The following is an 18,131-nucleotide window of genomic DNA, read 5'->3' as shown; positions in this document are numbered from 1 at the left end:
GAGGCAGAGCCAATAATGAGATGTTTGATGAAAGTCTAAAAGCTGCCACAAGCTGCTTGAGTTAACAGAATGCTTACTTGACTGTTTTTATTATGCTAAGTTGTTCTGTTGGATCTGAATGTCGCGTTCTTAGAGCAGCCTCAATAACATTATGTATCCTTGATCAAGGAGTGTTCTATAAATGGCACATCCACTGCTGTTTGATTGGTGGGAAGATGTTAATGTCCTGTTTCAGTGCTACGAGTATAATAGGTCTTTGTAAACCCGTTGCGCTTTTGGAGCACTCTTCCTTACAATTTGCAGGTCTGAGAAAGGAGTCCATATGTTAGCCTGCGTTGGTGGATATTGTGGCACAATATTGGCATTTAGCCTTGTCAGGCTTTATGCCACATAATCATTTGAGACTGCGACGAGAGAGAGAGAAGGAAACAAGAACTGAATGACAACATAAAAAAGAGTATATTTTCAGATTTAGGATTTGGTGCAGTCAGGTGGTTATGCAGGGTTGCAAGAGCTATTTACTCTGTAATGGGAAAACTGTCCCTTAGGATTGAGCCGTAAATTTACTTTTAGTGGGAAATAAGGACCACCAAAAGTGTGGTGTCTTATCATTGGGTTCTTGGTCATGGTAGCCATGTATCAAAATTATACTGCATCTTAGATGAGTGAAAATGGTAGCTGAGATTTTCTCCTAAAATAGCTCCCACTCTTACAATCTCTTGCCTACCATTGCCTCATGATTTTTTAGTTAGACATTGCATGAAACTAGTTTTTGATTGACTTGAACTTGGGTTGGTTTTTGCTTTGTAGGAATATTTTAGAAATCTCCAATATAAAAGAGGTTGGGATGTTGAAAGTACATGAGTATTATAACGTGTTCTTAGTAGCAGGTTAAACTACATTTTATTGAAGTAACTATATAAGCTAGTTGTATAATGTTGCCCCAGATTATTAGTCCACCAGCAGAAGATTAGTGATGTAATCCTATGCGTACTGAGTTGGAAATAATTGCTATGAAACACCCTGAGATTTAACTTCTGTGTAAGGATGAATAGGAAGGGAGTTCCACTCTCTGTGTTTGCTAGTATACAGTTAAAAACAAAGATGCTGGATTTTCAAGAAGAAATGAAGGGCTAGCATTTGTTACTTTAAGAAGTTCAGCTGTTTACAAGTAAAAAGGGCTGACTGATGATGTTGCATGATAAACATTTTCCTCTGTATTTTTATTATTACACAGAATGTAGACATTTCGAGACCTCCTGAGGAAGCCCTTGTAACTGTCCCTGCTCACCAGTGAATCCTGAGTCCTGATCAGCTATGAACCATGTGGTGCTGTTTTCATCATATTATATTACATTTATTCTAATAATTCCAATCACTTTGGAATCAATGGCAGATAATACCAGTTTTTGTGTAACGCATGATTTTTGAAACCCCGCAATCAGATCCTATAAAGCAAATTTAATTCATCCCACCCAAATTAAAATTAATTCAATGACTGGTTTCTATGATACCAATTGAATGACAATTGATAATTTTAAAACTGATGTTTTATGTCCATTTTTAAGGTGTTGTATCTTGAAACTTGATTGGAAGATAAGATGGGATCACTGCAAGTTCTTGCTAATGTTTATCATAAGTATTTATCTTTTTTCTGGAGTGATTGGATTGCTTTACATAGAAGAGCATAACATAACAACATCATCTGACATTAGTCCTACTAGTGCGTAGCATCAGTGACAGAGATATGACAGCTGACTAATTGCTTAACTTTGGATTGTTGGCAGGGATATGGGTGGTCGATTCCAACTTTGTGCATTTTTTAAAAAAAATCTAATATGGCTACAACATTTCGTTGATCAATCTGATTAATTGATTACAATAAGTTAATTGGGTGGCAGTTTTTAATAAAGTATTTTATTATAAATACTTATAAGAACGGCAGATAGTTTAAAATGATTCCATGTACCATCTGAAGAGGCATTTCCCTTTTCCCTCATGTAGTAGGAATAAACAGACATCCAGCATCTCCATCGAAGCAAGTGTGCCGCTTGCCTCCGGATGACTTTCTACTCACATATTTCTTTATATAAATGCCAATGTATTGGTTAATCAACTAATGTATTACTAGGATTTCTTTAAATCAGTGACAGTACTACTTCATAATCTTTTCTGAAAGGAATACGTACTAGTGCCTTCTTTTTAAGATAGCAGCCTAAAAATATAGTTCTTCTACAGTTTAGCAAATAGAAGTTGCTATTGCTTATTACTTGTGTAAAAAACTAATGAGGAATTATGAATATGAGAGGGTACATGCTTTCAAAACACTTTGGGGCTGATCCACTGGAAAAAGAGAAATGATTGCTTGGGAAAGAAGTAAGCAACTGCTCCTTTCCCTGCTTTTTTACTCTGTTCTCCCTTCATGAGACTCCATTTTTGCAAGTGTAGCTATATTGTTGCCTGCAGTAGTATACTTCGTACGTGATTATTTAGTTTGTCCCCGCCACACCAGACAAGACTTCACATCAGAGGCTGTGGGATGGGGTGGGGAATTGGCTCCAGTGTTGATAAAACTGAGGAAAAAAATGTGATATACCCCCAACACTGAGGGTCTGGCTTTCATAGAGACTTTTATTGTTAAACCATATAGAATTGTTTGCATTGGACAGCTTTCAGTACATTGATTACTGATTTTCCATCTTCCACAGTAAGGGATAAGTTCCCTGTCAGAAATGCAGAGGAATAGTAAAAAAAACATGCTCCTCAGAGTGTTGTTAGCAGAATTACATATGCAGTAAGCATTGGAGGAATACACATTTGTATCTCTTTCTTTTAATTTGAATAGATTATTTCAACACACGATTCTTAGTTTTGCAAAAGGGGAATGTGCAGCCATGTCTGCTGTGGAGCCAGTGGGGTGAGGAAGGAGAAAGAACACTCCTGTGATTCTTCAGCAGGCACTGGATGCCTGAAAAGAAAACTTCTCTGCATTGGTCCTGAATAATCTCTTGAGCTCTTGGATTCTCAGTCTTTGGGACCAGTTAAGCTAGCCAATCTGAAGTTCTCCAGATGTTTTGGGCTACAACTTCCATATATCATAGCCAGCATGTTAAGAGATTATGGGAGTTGTAGTCCACCGCATAGTCATAAGTTCAGTTCTGTCTGTCTGTCTATCTATCTCCTTAGCTATAGATTTCATTGAAGGATTTATATGGCTACACTCTGAGTGCAGTGATTTTGGGGTGTGGGCAGTTTTATTGTTCCTTGGGGCAATAGATATCAGTTGACACAAGATGGAATATGGGAGATCCACAGGTCATGTGTATGAAGCACCTAAGGTTAGGCAGTGACTTCACAACTCCTATTAAGTAAGCTTCTTTTCTCAGGATGGCAGTAGGCAAATGATGGTTGTTATTGGTTACTCTGCTTGTTCTCAACGGCATTTGCTAGAAACAGAATTCTGAACCAACTGGATCTCAAAGGACAATTGTCATGCATGGTTTTCCCTTTTGACTTGAAAATTTCACTAGAAATACGCTATTATTACACACCATCAAATTTTCATTTTCTTTCTTGTGGCACATAGTGCTTGTTAAGAGTAATAATAGTAACTTCCTTATTAGTGTGGAGATAACAGTGACTGTTTATTTTCACTTCGTCATCAAGCTGTTTGCCTAAATCAGATTCCTTCTGATTCCTGCTGTGGTGTTAAGAAGTCACTTTGTGGAACAAATTTCTGACATCGATAGCAGAGTGGGTAGGTGTCCACGCAGTAGCTTTCTCCAGTGGTGCTGAGATACATGAAAACCTTTACTAATCTCAGCAGCTGCTGGTCATGGCTCCAGTTATTGAACTGGACCCAGCTTTACACTGGATCAGCTATTCTGCTGGAAGTGGACATTCCGACCTCCTCCTTCCTTTGGTATTCCCTCCAGTCTCCTGAAAATGCTACACAAAGAGTTGGAAGTCTCTCAGAAGATCCAAGCCATAATGATCTGGTGGGGATTTGGATGCACACATGATGTGCAGGGAAAGGGGAAGAGGTGCATTTCCTTCTGTGCACAGCGCTGAGAGAGTTGTCCAACTGCCCCTTGAAATATTTTACCAGAAGTATAAAAAACAAATAGGAGAATCTGAAATCTTCCTTGGTGTTTGCTGTGAAAATAGCAGTTGTCTAGAATTAGAGAGCATCAGCAAGACTCTATCAGTGACTTCTGATGGGGGAGAAAGATCCATTCAGGCTTTTGAAATAGAATTAGGGTAGGTTCCCACATAGAAGTGCTGTGTGAAGATACTTGGGGGTCTGAGTAGATCTTGCTCCATCCGCATCAGTTGTTCAAGTGCACTTTCAAAGCCCTAAGAGCTCCTTGAAAATGTCCAAGGCTTTGCTTGATCCTGCAAGGGGCATCCCATGGTTCATACAAAACTTTTGGTACTTCTTGGGTAGGGAACAGTGGCTGGCAGCCCTGGTGCCCTTGAGGGGTTCTCTCTCTCTCTCTCTCTCTTCCTCCCATTTGCCAATCCAGAGGAAAAGAGAAGAGATGGTGGCTACGGCCAGGGCATGTGGTGGCAGGAGCCCCTCCTCAAAGGGACCTCCAGTAAAAGTAGCTGCTGACTAGATCTATACTGGCTGGTGTCATCTGATCCCACAAGGCTGTCTGCCAGGAGCAGGCATTTCCCTTAGTACTTGATGTTAACTGATTTAATTCCGCACCAAGTGTTGCTTACCCTGATTGAACATTGCCCTGCCTTTTAGAATAACAGCACCCTCCCCCACCAGGATTTTCAGTGACAGGCCAGATTGAGGGTTGCACTTAATGCAGGTAAGCATAAATGAAGCATGTGGGTTTTCGAGGCACCACTTAGCAGACAGCAGCAAATGGGTAGCGGCAGGATGCAGGTTGGCAAGCAGAGGAGAGACTGGAAAGTGGTCGCACCTGAGAGAATTGTGTGCATTGCATATGCTCACAGGGTATCTTGCAGGGGAGGCAACATGGTGCACCCACAGGCACCTTTTCTGTAGCCCACCAGGGTTCCCTCCCCCCATCTTTTCTGCAATTAACACATTGTCTCACTGGCGCTTAAATTCACTGTGAAGTAGGAGTAGGCAGTGAAATGGCCAAGTTTGCTGATGACACCCAACTTTCTAGGGTGGTTAAAACCAAAGTGGTATTTCCAAGCTGGGCATCAAAATGGCAAATGAGGTTCGATATTAGCAGGTGTCAAGTAATGCATGTTGGGGTGAACAGTCCCAGCTTCAAGTACATGCTGAATGGATCTGAGGTGGCAGTGACACGAAAGGAAGCTTGGGGGGGGGGGTGCCCAGCTGCTGTGAAAAAGGAAAACGCCATGCTAGGCATAATTAGGCACTGAATAGAAAGCAGAACTGCCAAAACCTTACTTCTCTTGCACAAATATTTGGTGCAACTATCCTTGTAATACTGTGATAAATATTCTGATCACCTTACCTGAAAAAAGAACATTACTGAGTTGAAAAAAGTACAGAGAAGGGCAACAAAAGTGATCAGGGGCTGGAGCAGCTCCCCTGCCAGGAGCAGCCGCAACAACTGGGACTGCTCAGCTTAGAAAAAAGGCAAATAAGGGGAGACAGGAGAGACATGTTTGGTGTGGAGAAAGTGGAGACACAGATGTTTTTCTTCCTCTCCCATAGCAGTCAAGCCTGGCGTCATCCCTTGAAACTGATAGGGGGAAGTTTAGGGCAGATAAAAGGAACTACTTTTTCACACAGAATATATTTAAACTATGGAATTTGCTGCCACAGGAAGTGGCGGCGGCTGCCAGTCTGGATGGTTTTAAAAAGGGATTAGGCAAGTTCATGAGGGAGAGACTATCGGGACTACCGGCCTTGCTGGCTATGGGCTCCCTCCTTCACCAGAGGTGGCCTGCCTGCCCACACCAGCTGCTGAGGAGCTTGGGCAGGAGGAGGCCTTGCACCCGTCCCGCTTGGGGGATCCTGTGGGCAGCTGGCTTGCCCCACTGTGTGTGGAGTGCTGGACTGGATGGACCTTTGATCTGATCCAGCAGAGTTTTTCTTATGTTCTTAGATTTCTGTTCTGCTGAAAATAGTGGGTTGAAAGAGGTTGTTCAGTGCTTTGGGGCCCACAGCCCACCCTGCTTAGTGCCTAGTCTTTGGGTCAAGTTACTTGTCCTTTGCTATGGCAGCCATTTTGTAGTGGCGCTCAGGACAGTTTCTCAAATGGTCAGCTGTGCCCACAGCCCCAGAAGGTTGCCTGCCCCTGCACTATGGAAACTCGCATTAGGGTTTTCAGCAGTATTAATGGCTGATGTGTCTGATACGGTGCATTATAAGTAGAAGTAGGAGCACCTGAAGCATATAGGAATTGTATGTTGCCTGCTGGGTTATTCAGCTACAGTCCAGGAAGTGCTGTACATGCTCCTTGGCTTGTGTTGGCTCTTTCCGGTAAACATTCAGAAATAGGCTTCTGCCCAGGGAAAACTAAGCCAAGTAGACTTGAGTGGAGCTGGACCATCTGGATGCAGTCCCTTAAATATTTGCAAAGTTGTTGCTACTGTGTGATAAGATGGAAGCCAGGTTCATATTCAGGTGTGTATTTCAGGTTGAAAGAACATACTGCTAAGTAAAGGTATAGAAAACAACTGACCTCTGAATGCATTTAGCACAAAATACCACTGTCCTGCCTCCTTACCTTGTGTATGTTTATTAGGAAGTAAGTAAATATCACTGAAGTCAGTGGGACTTATGCTCCGGTAAGATGGCATAGGATTGCAGCTTTAGTTCTACGGATATTCTGTGGCCTAATCTTTCCAAGTAATATCCTGGGCATGGAAAATTTCATGATCAGGCCAAAGCTCACATATTGGGGGTGAGAAGTGTTTGTTTGCTTTTTTAAAGCAGGAAAGCCATCAAGCTTGTTGACACGCGCTCTTCATCTTCTTTTCAGAATGTATGCGTTAGCCGCTCTAGAGAAGAAGCCCTGAGGACTGTGCCTAATCACTTGTAGCCCTTCTGGCCTCCAGAACCGGCAGCAGTGCTAAGAAAACCACTCAGGGACACGAGAACAGTGAAGAACGTCTTCAAGAAAGCCAAGCAGCTAGAGACATGTACACTCCTCTTTTAGAAGACGTTTTCAATGCCTGAGCAAGGCAGACTTGGCATTAAAGGTTGAAGCAAACCAAGTATTTATGGAACATAGAATGAAATGGCTTTTAAATTAATATATGTTGTCTTTATCCTGTTGTTGTTGTTGTTTTCTGTGGATGTTAATACGTATGAAATTGTTTTGTCACTTCTAATGTCCGAGGTTAACTTCAGCATTCTTCTAGAATGTTGCCCTAAGCTCTTCTTCCTATGAAAGACCATCCAGTTGCAGACTTCTGGGTGTAGCATTGTATTTTTTTTCAGGTATTATAAGATCAAGCATTACCAGATAAGTGGTTTTCTGAGATTCCATAAAATATGTATTCCAGTGTGCAGTGTCTTTGTCCAGCTCTGTAAGGATTCATTCCTATTTCCCCTTCCATTTAGTTAAACGCATTAAGGAAGCAACCCTGTGGCACTGGACTTTACATGCCAGATATAGAATATTGTAGATTTCTAACTCCGGTCTCAGAGACAGAGCTGCAAGTCAGCCCGTTTTCTTGCCTGCCCCTTCTGCCAACACAGCAAGAATTGCTGTTCTCCGAGGCTGGCAAAGAAACTGCAGAGGTGGCTAAAAGGGACAGTTCGAGGAGCTGGGGTATGGCTTGTTTTTGAGCTGCTGGAGCCTCTTCTTCCAGGCCAGGGCTCTTCAGCTGGACCGGTGAGCAAAAAGGCTGTGCAGGGTGGGAGGCACGGGCAGCCAGAAATTGCCTCCAGCGCTTCCTCCTGCCCTGGGCTTGGATGCACAGGAGCCTCTGAGTGGGGGGACTGAAGCTCACCTCCACAGCCCTCCTTTCTCGTTCCCATAATATCACATTCAGTAACAATGTTTTCATGTGGTAAGCGCTATAGCATGGAAATTAGATTTGCATGCCTTTTTTTAGCAACTGCACTGTGGTATTTAAGAGTTTAAAAAATATCTCATTTCGCAATAACTTTTTTCAAGACTCCATAGCACCTAGTGAGAAGTCTGCAAGGGTGGTATTTTATCAAGTGCTCTCCTTTTGTCTTACTGAATTGTTTCTCCAAGTGCGTCCCTGGTTATATTTTTAAAACAGTTTTGGTAAGATTAACCCATTTCATAGGCCTTTGTAAAAGTAATATTACTTTTATTTAACATTTGTTTTATTACTATTTTTATTATTACATTTCTATACTGCCCATAGCTGAAGCTGTCTGGGCAGTTCACAATGTTTTAAGTCACCCATCTAGATTTCAACCAGGGACGACTCTGCTTAGCTTCCAAGATTAGGCAGGATCAGGCACTTCAGGCTATACAGAAGCTTAGTCTTTGGAAGTTTTTATAGGTAAAAGTTGGATGTTTGGAAGTTCTTTATGAAAGTTTTTAATCTTTGAACATTTATTTTTTAAAAAATAAACATATGGAAAGAAAGAGTTTTAATTAACACTACTTTAAGTTACATGGAACAAGTAAAAGGACGATAACATTAAAGCTTGGCACATAATTGGCAGAGGTTAATCAGTGCAAATGGCACAGGGTTCAAGGCAATGTATGAAGCACACCAAACAATTATGAAACTTCAGTGAGTTATTTGACGTCCTTTTTAAAAACATCTGTGAACCAAAGTTACAGAGAAAGCATTTTGGGCTTTGTTTTTAATAGTGATTTTTTTCCACTTACAATACTTTGGTATGGTCAGATGAACAAAATTCTTCCATCTATGTGCTTTATTGGTGAGGAGCTCTTTTTGGATGGGAACAGGATATGTAAATTCATAGTGAAATATTCCTCAGCCCCGTAAAAACCTCTGCCTTTGTGGGCCTTCGCACCTGATGCATTGCTTGAGTGGAAGGCAGCAGAGAAATCAAGCCTAGTGGAACTTCCCCTTGGGATATTCAGGCATTCTTATGCATACAGAAATGCAATCTGGTAGGCAGATTTGCAAAATTTTATCAGCCCTTCCTTTCAGGCACAGTCCTCTGGGAATATGTTCCATATTTTGAAATAAATGGAATTTGTACTGAATGGATTCCTATTAGAGTGATAGTGCATGTTAGTCCCTTTATATTTGTTCTGCCAGACCGATATACAATGTAAATAATTATTTGTGTGATGGAAGGCACAAGCAGCAGATTGGGGGCCCCTTGGGAGGAAGAAAGGAAGAAAGCTTTGCCCTCTGTAGCAGGGAATTCCTTTTTTAAATGTCACTGTCTGTACTGGTACCTTATTGAACCTCGCTGTGCTGTTCATGTTAAGAGCCCCGGGCTGTGTTAGCTTTTCATGTTGGAGGCTCAAATTGTTTTCAGTTGTCATGTAGGTGTGGATGCTGGAACGCAACCTGCTTTTGTGTTGTGTATTTCTTTAACAAGCTAGAAATATATTCAGTGCTGTGGAAATAAGCCATCAAGCCTATCTTAGTTTAGAAAAATGGCTAGGCTAGACTGTCAAATGCTTCAAGCAACTACACATCCAAAGCGCTTTAACTATATTCCGTCCTGTAAGATAATACATTTACGTCATGACATCATAATTCAGGTAGATTGCAAAGTAGTACAGGAGACTGAGAAGCGTGCACCGTGACGTGAGGTGCGTGAGGTGGAAAAGAGAGTGCCATGCAATGGCTAACCTAACCAAGACACCAAACTTGCCCCAGTTTTGCTGGATATGGGCCACAGAATACAAAGGATTTTGCTGAATGGGGTTAATTTAATTCTTGAAAAGTTAAAGTTTTCAAGAAAAATGTACAGGAGTTACTTTGGACCTTGTATGGCAATGTGGATCTTGTAAGAAAATATTCTTATGTTAGCTGAGGCAGTAAGCTGATTTTTGTCAATAGGTGTAAAATATTCTTTCCTTAACCAGAAAAAGTATTTGTTTCCCTGTTTGTATTTCTCAGTGTGCTATAAAGTTCTGTAGCTAAATATTTAATATATAGTAGATATTTTTATAGGTTGTATCTAAACCAACTGTGATAACAGCGGTGACTTCTATTTACAGGATGGATGTATAATTGAAAAAAAATCACTGTATGCAAATTTAAATTATAAATTTAATGTTGATACTTGAAAAAAATATAAAACTAGAAAGCTCTTGATTCAATGTAAACTACGGTCTTAAATACACACAGTTAGATCCAGTCTTCATCATACTTAAGTAGTTAAGGCCAACATTAAGTCCCATTGATCCCATTCCCTCTATAACTACAAGTAACTCATAACTTGGAAGTAAGCCCCTTTTGAATTAGTTGGACTTATTTTCAAGTAAATGAGTTTAAAATTAAGGTGCTAGCAACTCCGCCTTGGTTTCCAAATAGTCAACTCTGTTTGCTGTTTCTAGAAAGCTGCTTCACATGTTAAATCCTCCAGGTGTAAAAAGTGAATCTGAGAAACTTGTTGATAAGACTGTTGCTCTTCCAGGTGGATTCGTAGCAGCAGGCTCCTCGATGTATACGAGAGGCAGACTTGAGTTCCCAATGGCTTAATGTGCGGAATGGCTTTTAGTGAGTACTGGGAAGTTCAAACTGTTATGAAAATCATTTCCTCTTGCCATAATTTGTACAGTCAACACAAATAATTTTGAATGTGATTTTAACTCAGATGTGGAGAGTTAATCCATTTACTAATTCTAATGATGTCCTTTGATATATCTGGCATTCAATTTAATACTTTGAGAGAGAGTAACGTTATAGAACATTTGCTCCAGAATAATAAATACTCAGTTTTAAATTGTGAGGGCTGTGTTACTTTAATCTCTTGTTTTTTTCCCCACCGGGTGAAGCAGACATAGTCTAGAATTCTCTTCACTAGCATACATCACAAGTGTTAGTGATTAATCTTGAGGCGCTTTGAGAAGCTGTGCAAGTTTAGAACATCCTTTAGATTTACCCTCACCATGTTAAAGGCTGTGTGTGTGTGCTGTGGATGGAGCGTATGAACTAGTAGAGGTGTTCATGTGGGGCCAGTGTAAAGGTAGGCATGCTCAGATGCTGGCTGAGGGCACACATCCCAGACACAGAGTCTCCTGCGCTGCTCTTCTTCGAGCTCTTCGCCGCTGCATCTGACCTGGTCACCTGCCTCCTCGCCTGTTCTGGACAGTGGTGGTGAAAGGAGGGCAGAAGAAGCCATCGCCTGCTTGCTCACTGCCTCTCCGCCTCTCTAGTGAAGGAGGAGGTTGAGGAGTGGGAGCAGTGGGTGGTGAGAAGGCTGTTTGCTGGAGCTGGCCCTGTACTAGCACCAGCTGACTTGAGGAGCAGCTGAACAAGAAAAAGCCCCCTAGCTAGGCTGCTTGTAAGCATTTTCGTGTACGTTGAGTAAGTAGCATGGGTGCTCCTGAGAAGGAGCAGAAACTGGTGATTTCTTTTTAAGTGTTTTTGACACACGGAATGTACAACAGCGCTTGCCCTCCTCTTCACCATAGTGAAGCCTCCTAGCATGGGTCTTATTTAATCTTCTTAGGCAAGGAATTCCATTGTTGTTAAATGCTGCAGTAATTGCTAAATAGCAGTTCCTCCTTCCAGATGTTTCCCCTTGAAAATGCTGGGTTCATACCAGACTAAGGAGAGCCTGCTGCTTATTTTCAGTCTCATTTATGCAGGTGAACGTTGGAGCCATGGGTGCTGCATGCAGCAGGTAAATGCTGTTGTTCAGGGGTGCAGATCTTCTTTCATCTTGAGATCCAATTTCCTGTTTGGAGAATCCCTCAGATCTGCTTTCTGGGCATGGGTGAAGAAGTAGGAACTGGGGACAGGACCAAGCACAGAAGTGAAATGTCAAAAAGTATCAGCTTGCTTTAGTCTGATGTCCTTGCTACCAGGACCTAAGTTTAGGAGAGAGCTTTCAACCTTTTAGAATGGACAAAAAAATCAGGACAAAAGTTAGGAACCCCCAAACAATTGGGGGGCTTGGCAGAAGGAAAGTGGAGGAAGTCCAAGACGAGCATTACAGAAATGTGGGTCTTGGACTGGCAAGCAAGAACATGGGCTTGAGGGTCCCTGGTACATTGTGTGTCTTCATCACCTGGTCAGGAAGCTTAGAGAACTCCAAATCCATGCTTCATTTGAACCCCAATCATTGAGAGCAGGAACAACCAGAAAGAGAGCATTAGTTCAGGAAAGACTTGAGGGCTCTGCGATGAACACGCATCCTTCTCTCCATAGAACCATAGCATTTTGTGCCCAGAATGCATAACCCTTTTGAGCAATATGTCACAACAAAACGAAGCCCACCAACAGGAGTGGTGCAGCGGCATGTAGCGGGAATGGTCTGTGAGGATGTCCATGAACATTATTTATTTATTTATTTAGAAGGCTTCTATGCCGCCCCATTTGCCAAAGCCTTGGGGCGGCTCACAAAAATAAAGACAGTATAAAAAAATATAATATGAGTCGACCTGGCCCAAAAAATAAAACAAATAATATTAACAATTAAAATAGCGTTTAAATAAAAGGTCTTCGCCTGGCACTGAAAAACAAATAACGACGGCGCCAGGCGGACCTCTCTGGGGAGCGCATTCCATAGATTGGATGCCACCACAGAGAAAGCCCTCCTCCGAGTACTTACCCTCCTAATATCCTTCACGGAGGGTTCCTGGAGAAGGGCCTCCCCCACTGATCTCAAGGGGCGTGCGGGCACATATGGACGTAAGCGCTCCTTTAGGTAACCAGGACCCAAGCCGTTAAGGGCTTTATAGGTCATAACCAACACCTTGAATTGGGTCTGGACTTCAATAGGGAGCCAATGAAGCTGACGGAGAACTGGAGTCATGGGAACATAACTCCCAGTCCCCGTCAGCAGCCTGGCAGCTCTATTTTGAACCAATTGAAGTATCCGGACTGTCTTCAAGGGTAGCCCCACGTAGAGTGCGTTACAGAAGTCAAGTTGGGAAGTCACGAACGCGTGTGTCACCGTCGCCAGGCAGTCATTCTCCAGGTAGGGACGCAGCTGATGGATCAGCCGAAGCTGAGAGCGCTCCTCGCCACTGCTGTCACCTGAGCTTCCAGTGAAAGCTCTGGGTCGAGGAGCACTCCCAAGCTGTGGACCTTGTCCCTAAGAGGGAGTGCAACCCCATTCAGGACTAGGTTCAGGTCCCCTTCCCTGAAGCCCGATCCGCCAACCAACAGGTCCTCCGTCTTGTCTGGATTGAGGTTCAGTTTATTGGCCCTCATCCAGCCCATTACTTCAGCCAGGCACTGGTTCAGTACAGCCACTGCCTCACCTGGATTGGTAGAAAACGAGAGGTAGAGCTGGGTATCATCAGCGTACTGATGATTCCGCAGCCCACACCTCCTGATGACCTCTCCCAGCGGTTTCATGTAGATGTTAAATAGCAAGGGGGACAAAATGGAACCCTGCGGAACTCCATGGCATAACTGCCATGGTGCAGAGCCATAGTCCCCCAGCACCACCTTCTGGAATCGGCCATTGAGATAGGAGCGGAACCACTGCAAAGCAGTACCTCCGACCCCCAATCCCGCAAGCCTATCCAGAAGGATACCATGGTCGATGGTATCGAAAGCCGCTGAGAGGTCCAGGAGAACCAACAGGGACGCACTCCCCCTGTCCTTCTCCCTGCACAGGTCATCATACAGGGCGACCAAGGCAGATTCAGTACCGTACCCGGGTCTGAAGCCGGACTGAAATGGGTCCAGATAATCAGTTTCCTCCAAGAGTGCTTGGGGTTGTCCCACTACCACCCACTCCAACACCTTGCCCAGAAACGGGATGTTGGTCACTGGTCTATAATTAGTGGCCATCTCTGGATCCAGTGATGCCTTCTTCAGGACAGGTCGGACTACCGCCTCCTTTAAAGGGGCAGGTACCCGGCCATCCCTCAGAGAGGCGTTAACCACTTCCAAGATCCAGATACCTATCCCATGCTTGGCGTTGTTAATTAGCCAAGATGGGCAAGGGTCCAGTAGGCAGGTGGTGGGACGTACTCGTCCAAGCACCTTGTCCACATCATCAGGCCGCAGTAACTGAAATTCATCAATTTTGGACCAGATGGCAACATGGGTATCTCCCCAGAAGCCTCTGTATCACTAGTGGAATCCAGCTCGTGACGAATCTGAGCAATTTTCTCCCTGAAATGCTTGGCAAAGTCGTCACAGCGGGCCTTCGAGGGTGGAACCAGATCTTTCTTAGGGCCGGGACGAACTATCCCTTCTACCACCCGAAACAGCTCCGCCGGACGGCATTGTGAGGAGGCAATGGAAACGGAGAAGAATTTCTTTTTCGCCACCCTCACCGCCACAGCATAGGCCCAATAATGGGCTCAAGTGTGTTCAGTCAGATTCATCCCATGATTTCCTCCATCTACGCTCTAGATGTCTCCCAGCCCACTTCATCGCCCGCAATTCAGGTGTATACTAAGGGGAAGAGTGAGCTCTGCCCGGCGGGAGAGGACGCTTAGGAGCGATCATGTCAATAGCCCTGGTCATTTCCCCATTCCACAGTTTGACCAGAGCCTCGACAGGAGCACCAGCCTTGTCAGCCAGAAACTCCCCCAGGGCCTTCAGGAATCCATCCGGATCCATCCAGCTCTGGGGGCGGACCCACACAATTGGGTCCACACCTTTACAGAGGGCAAGGCCGCTCTCGAGCACAAACCTCACGAGGAAGTGATCTGACCATGACAGAGGTGTCAGACATAAATTCCTCACCCTCAGACCCCCCTCTTCCTGCCCCGTCGTGAAAACCAGGTCCAGAGTGTGTCCACGTTCGTAGGTTGGGCTAGTGACATGTTGAGACAGCCCCATGGCCATCATGGAAGCCATGAAGTCCTGAGCCGCCCCGGTCAGACCAGTCTTGGCATGGAGATTGAAGTCCCCCAGGACCAACATCCTGGGGGTCCTCAACACCAGGTCCAAGACAATCTCCGTCAGCTCAGGCAGGGAGACTGTTGGGCTGAAGGGTACACGGTACACCAACAGAATCCCCAATCTGTCTCAGTTGCCAACACCAAGTAGAGGCACTCTAGCTCTGGCCTCGAAGGGACTGGAAGCCCTGCGAGGGAGATGGAGGCTCGGTAAACCAAAGCAACCCTCCCTCCCCTCCCCTCCAGGTGTGGACGGTGCTGAACCGGATACCCGGATGGGTACATTTGAGAGAGGGTGACATCCCCCCCTTCTCCCTCCCAGGTCTCTGTTATGCAAGCCAGGTCAGCCCCCTCATCCACAATCAAGTCGTGGATAAGGGACGATTTATTGTGGACCGACCTTGCATTAAGCAACAGCACCGTCAGGCCTAGGGGGCAGTTGACAAGACTACCTGGAACCTTCTGGCTGGAGGTAGAACCAGAAGGAGGGACAGGTGTCAGCCATCTGTCCCTCCTTCTACGCGGACACGTTAAACCCCCACCGCTGTAACGTCCATTGCCGGTGACCACCCCAATGGCGGCGCCCACTCGCTCCCCAGGTAACTCAACCGTCGACGTGGCCAGGGACGACTCCATAAAACCAGATTAAAATACAATAAAAATATTAAAACAATGTAAAACTCCCCCATCTACCCCCCCAATAAAAATTCCACCCACTGACAGAGTCCCTCACCAGCCCAGCCCCCTCACGACCACAAACGGCCACAAACGGCGGCGACCGCCCTTTGGCCATCACCCTTTGGCCGCCGGCCCCGGGCCGCGTCCAGCGAGTTAAGCCGGCGCCCACCCGCGTGCCCCACCCCGCAATCCAGCGCTGCTCTCACCAACGCCGGCGGGTGGGGGGGAGCAGAGACGGACGTGGAAGCCTGTCGGCCAGCCGGCGCCCTCCTCCGTGACTTCGGTCGGCGGCCCTGGCGTCCTCCTTCCCCGGGGTGGTCAGTGGTGGCCGTGGGAGCGGCATCAGCGGGCCCCGGGCTCGGTGGCGCGCCTCAGGTCAACGTGGGCCTCGGCAGACATTCGCATGTCTGCTGTTGTCGCCACTCACTCCTGGGGCGCGAGGCAGGCCATGGGCTCTTGCTTCTCTTTCCCTCTCCCTGCTCCACACAATTGCTTTTCTCCTTTTCCAGTCAGTTGTTTGCCTATTCTCTTCCTCACTACATATCCCCAATCAGGGATTTCTTGTCACTTAATATATTTGAGCCAGTCTGGCGCTACCCAGGATGGATTGTCCCCATAATTTCATGGCTGAATTAGGATGGAGGTGGTGATGTATTCATGAACAGTGAACAAGTGGAAGCTAAGTCATTGGCTTTTGGTGAGCACTGCTTGCCTTCTGCTCTGCTAGGATACATGTTGAAATCACACAAAAGAGAAAATGGGTTAATAAACTATTTACATTTTTCTCTTGGGTCTTTTGAGATGGATCCAATTAATCAGGTTGGATCCAGATTTACACTGGAAATGGAATTGGGACTTTTCCACCCTCTCTTTCCATTGCACTTGCTCTAGCCCCTTCAAAATGCTTAAGACAGACGGGGTTCACTGGTCAAGACAAGACAGCTTTTTAAAATGATTTGTCACACTCTTGGAACCCACTCATGCTAATTCAGCAGAGTACGTTTAGTCTTCGGAACCCACCGTCAAGAAATAACACTTTGTTCTGTGGTTTCTGCTAAGCATCTCTGAATCCTATCCCTCATGGTAGGAAGCCCAAGACAAAAGAGCTGCTTGGCAAAAGCCGCCAAGCACCTAGAAGAAAGTCCAGCCGGCAGCTGCTGCCGTTGGCTGAGCTGTCAGACGAGTCCTGCCTCTTCCTGCCTCCTCCTGCCTCCAGGCAAGAGCTGCCCAGCTGATGTGATCTGACAGGAAACCTTTCATGTGAGTGTGAGAGGGGGATCAGCTGGACAGTGGTGCCCCCAGGAAAGCAGCACCTCCCAGCTGATCCCCTGCACCTGCTCTCATGAGAGAGACCTTCCAGCACAAGCAGAGGTGAGCAATCAGCTGGGATGGACTGCCTCAGTGGGCCCTTCAGGGCAGTTTGCTATGCCCTGAAAGCTGCCCTTGGGATCCTGCGGAATGGCTTAGGTGAGGGTGGGAAGGGAGAGTGGCCAAGGGACCTTCCATGCCCTGAGCCCTTCCTCGCTTACCACGAGTGGACTCGCAGGGTGCAGGCACAGAAATGTAGGGTACAGTATTTGCAAAAAGGAGCATAAGCCTTTTTGAGGCCATTAATATTGAAAGAACTATTTCTCTAGACTCTTATATGTGAGACGATCCTATACAATAAGGACCAGTAAGTGCCTTTAATGGTCTGCCCAGCTGCCCAGTTTAATTATAGTACTTCCACTGGTATAAAGCCCATGAAAGACCATAATGGATGTGCTTGTGAACATTCCCCTCTTTAATACCCTACTTAATCAAACTGATTTACAACAATCACCTGCAGCCTTGGAAGTCACAGTATTAATGTATTTTTCGAATGATGGTTATCTGTCCTAGAGTAAAGCTTTCATTGTGACATCTGCATTTATGCAATCAACTGGTCATGTAGGGTAAATATAGTATGTTTATTTGAAATAGCCAGAAAAAAGCTGTAAGTAGACATCAGCAACTTTCTGTAATATAACTGCTTGTTAATGGTGTTTCATTAGTGTAAATTCCATTGGAAGAATGGGGAGATGAATTCCTAATAAAGCATTAGTTAAACCAATGCATTAAATAGCGAATCCATAGGTTAATGTGTTGCTTTTAGTTGGAGCACTACATCCAACCAGTACAAGGAAATACTGGATGCAAAAATGGTAGTTGCCCTGCTACGCTTCTGCTTTATGTCAGGCCAGCTGTAACCCGGAGTCCTTTCTAGCATTCAGCAGACCTTCGTAATTTGCTTGGAATAATTGTAGTCTGCCATTCCCTAGAAATCCTAGTAAATGAACCTAACAACATGCAAGATACCAAAACCTATGCCTGCTTTAATATACCATTCCTTCATTTAAAAAAGTACCTTACATATGCAAAGCAGGTTTTTGTAACACTGGAAACTTATTTTTCAACTTGCAAAAACAACTCCTGGGATAGATGGTGTTGCCTGCTATCCAGCCAAAGTGTCTGCTGCTGAGGCCTCGAGAGTAAATATTTTCAGTAACCTATGAAACC

The 18,131-nt window shown here is 44.8% G+C and overlaps 1 protein-coding gene across 5 annotated transcripts in view; it reads left to right on the top strand.

Annotated features, from left to right (window-relative positions):
• The window catches only part of PFKFB4 (6-phosphofructo-2-kinase/fructose-2,6-biphosphatase 4), a 78,061-nt gene extending 67,227 nt beyond the window's left edge, over positions 1 to 10,834 (top strand). For 4 of the 5 annotated variants that reach the window (XM_044451122.1, XM_044451120.1, XM_044451123.1 and 1 more), the window contains 2 exons: positions 1,238 to 1,329; positions 6,945 to 10,834. In XM_044451122.1, the coding sequence (XP_044307057.1) occupies positions 1,238 to 1,297 (60 nt within the window). In that variant the 3' untranslated portion in view covers positions 1,298 to 1,329; positions 6,945 to 10,834. The remainder of the gene's footprint in view (positions 1 to 1,237; positions 1,330 to 6,944) is intronic. The other variant, XM_044451121.1, reaches the window with a different exon arrangement.
• The last annotated feature ends 7,297 nt before the right edge of the window (positions 10,835 to 18,131 follow it).

This window comes from Varanus komodoensis, unplaced genomic scaffold (genome assembly GCF_004798865.1).
Source record: "Varanus komodoensis strain SLA01 unplaced genomic scaffold, ASM479886v1 scaffold6_2, whole genome shotgun sequence".
Lineage (NCBI taxonomy): Eukaryota > Metazoa > Chordata > Lepidosauria > Squamata > Varanidae > Varanus > Varanus komodoensis.
This window is presented reverse-complemented; position numbering and strand designations above follow the sequence as displayed.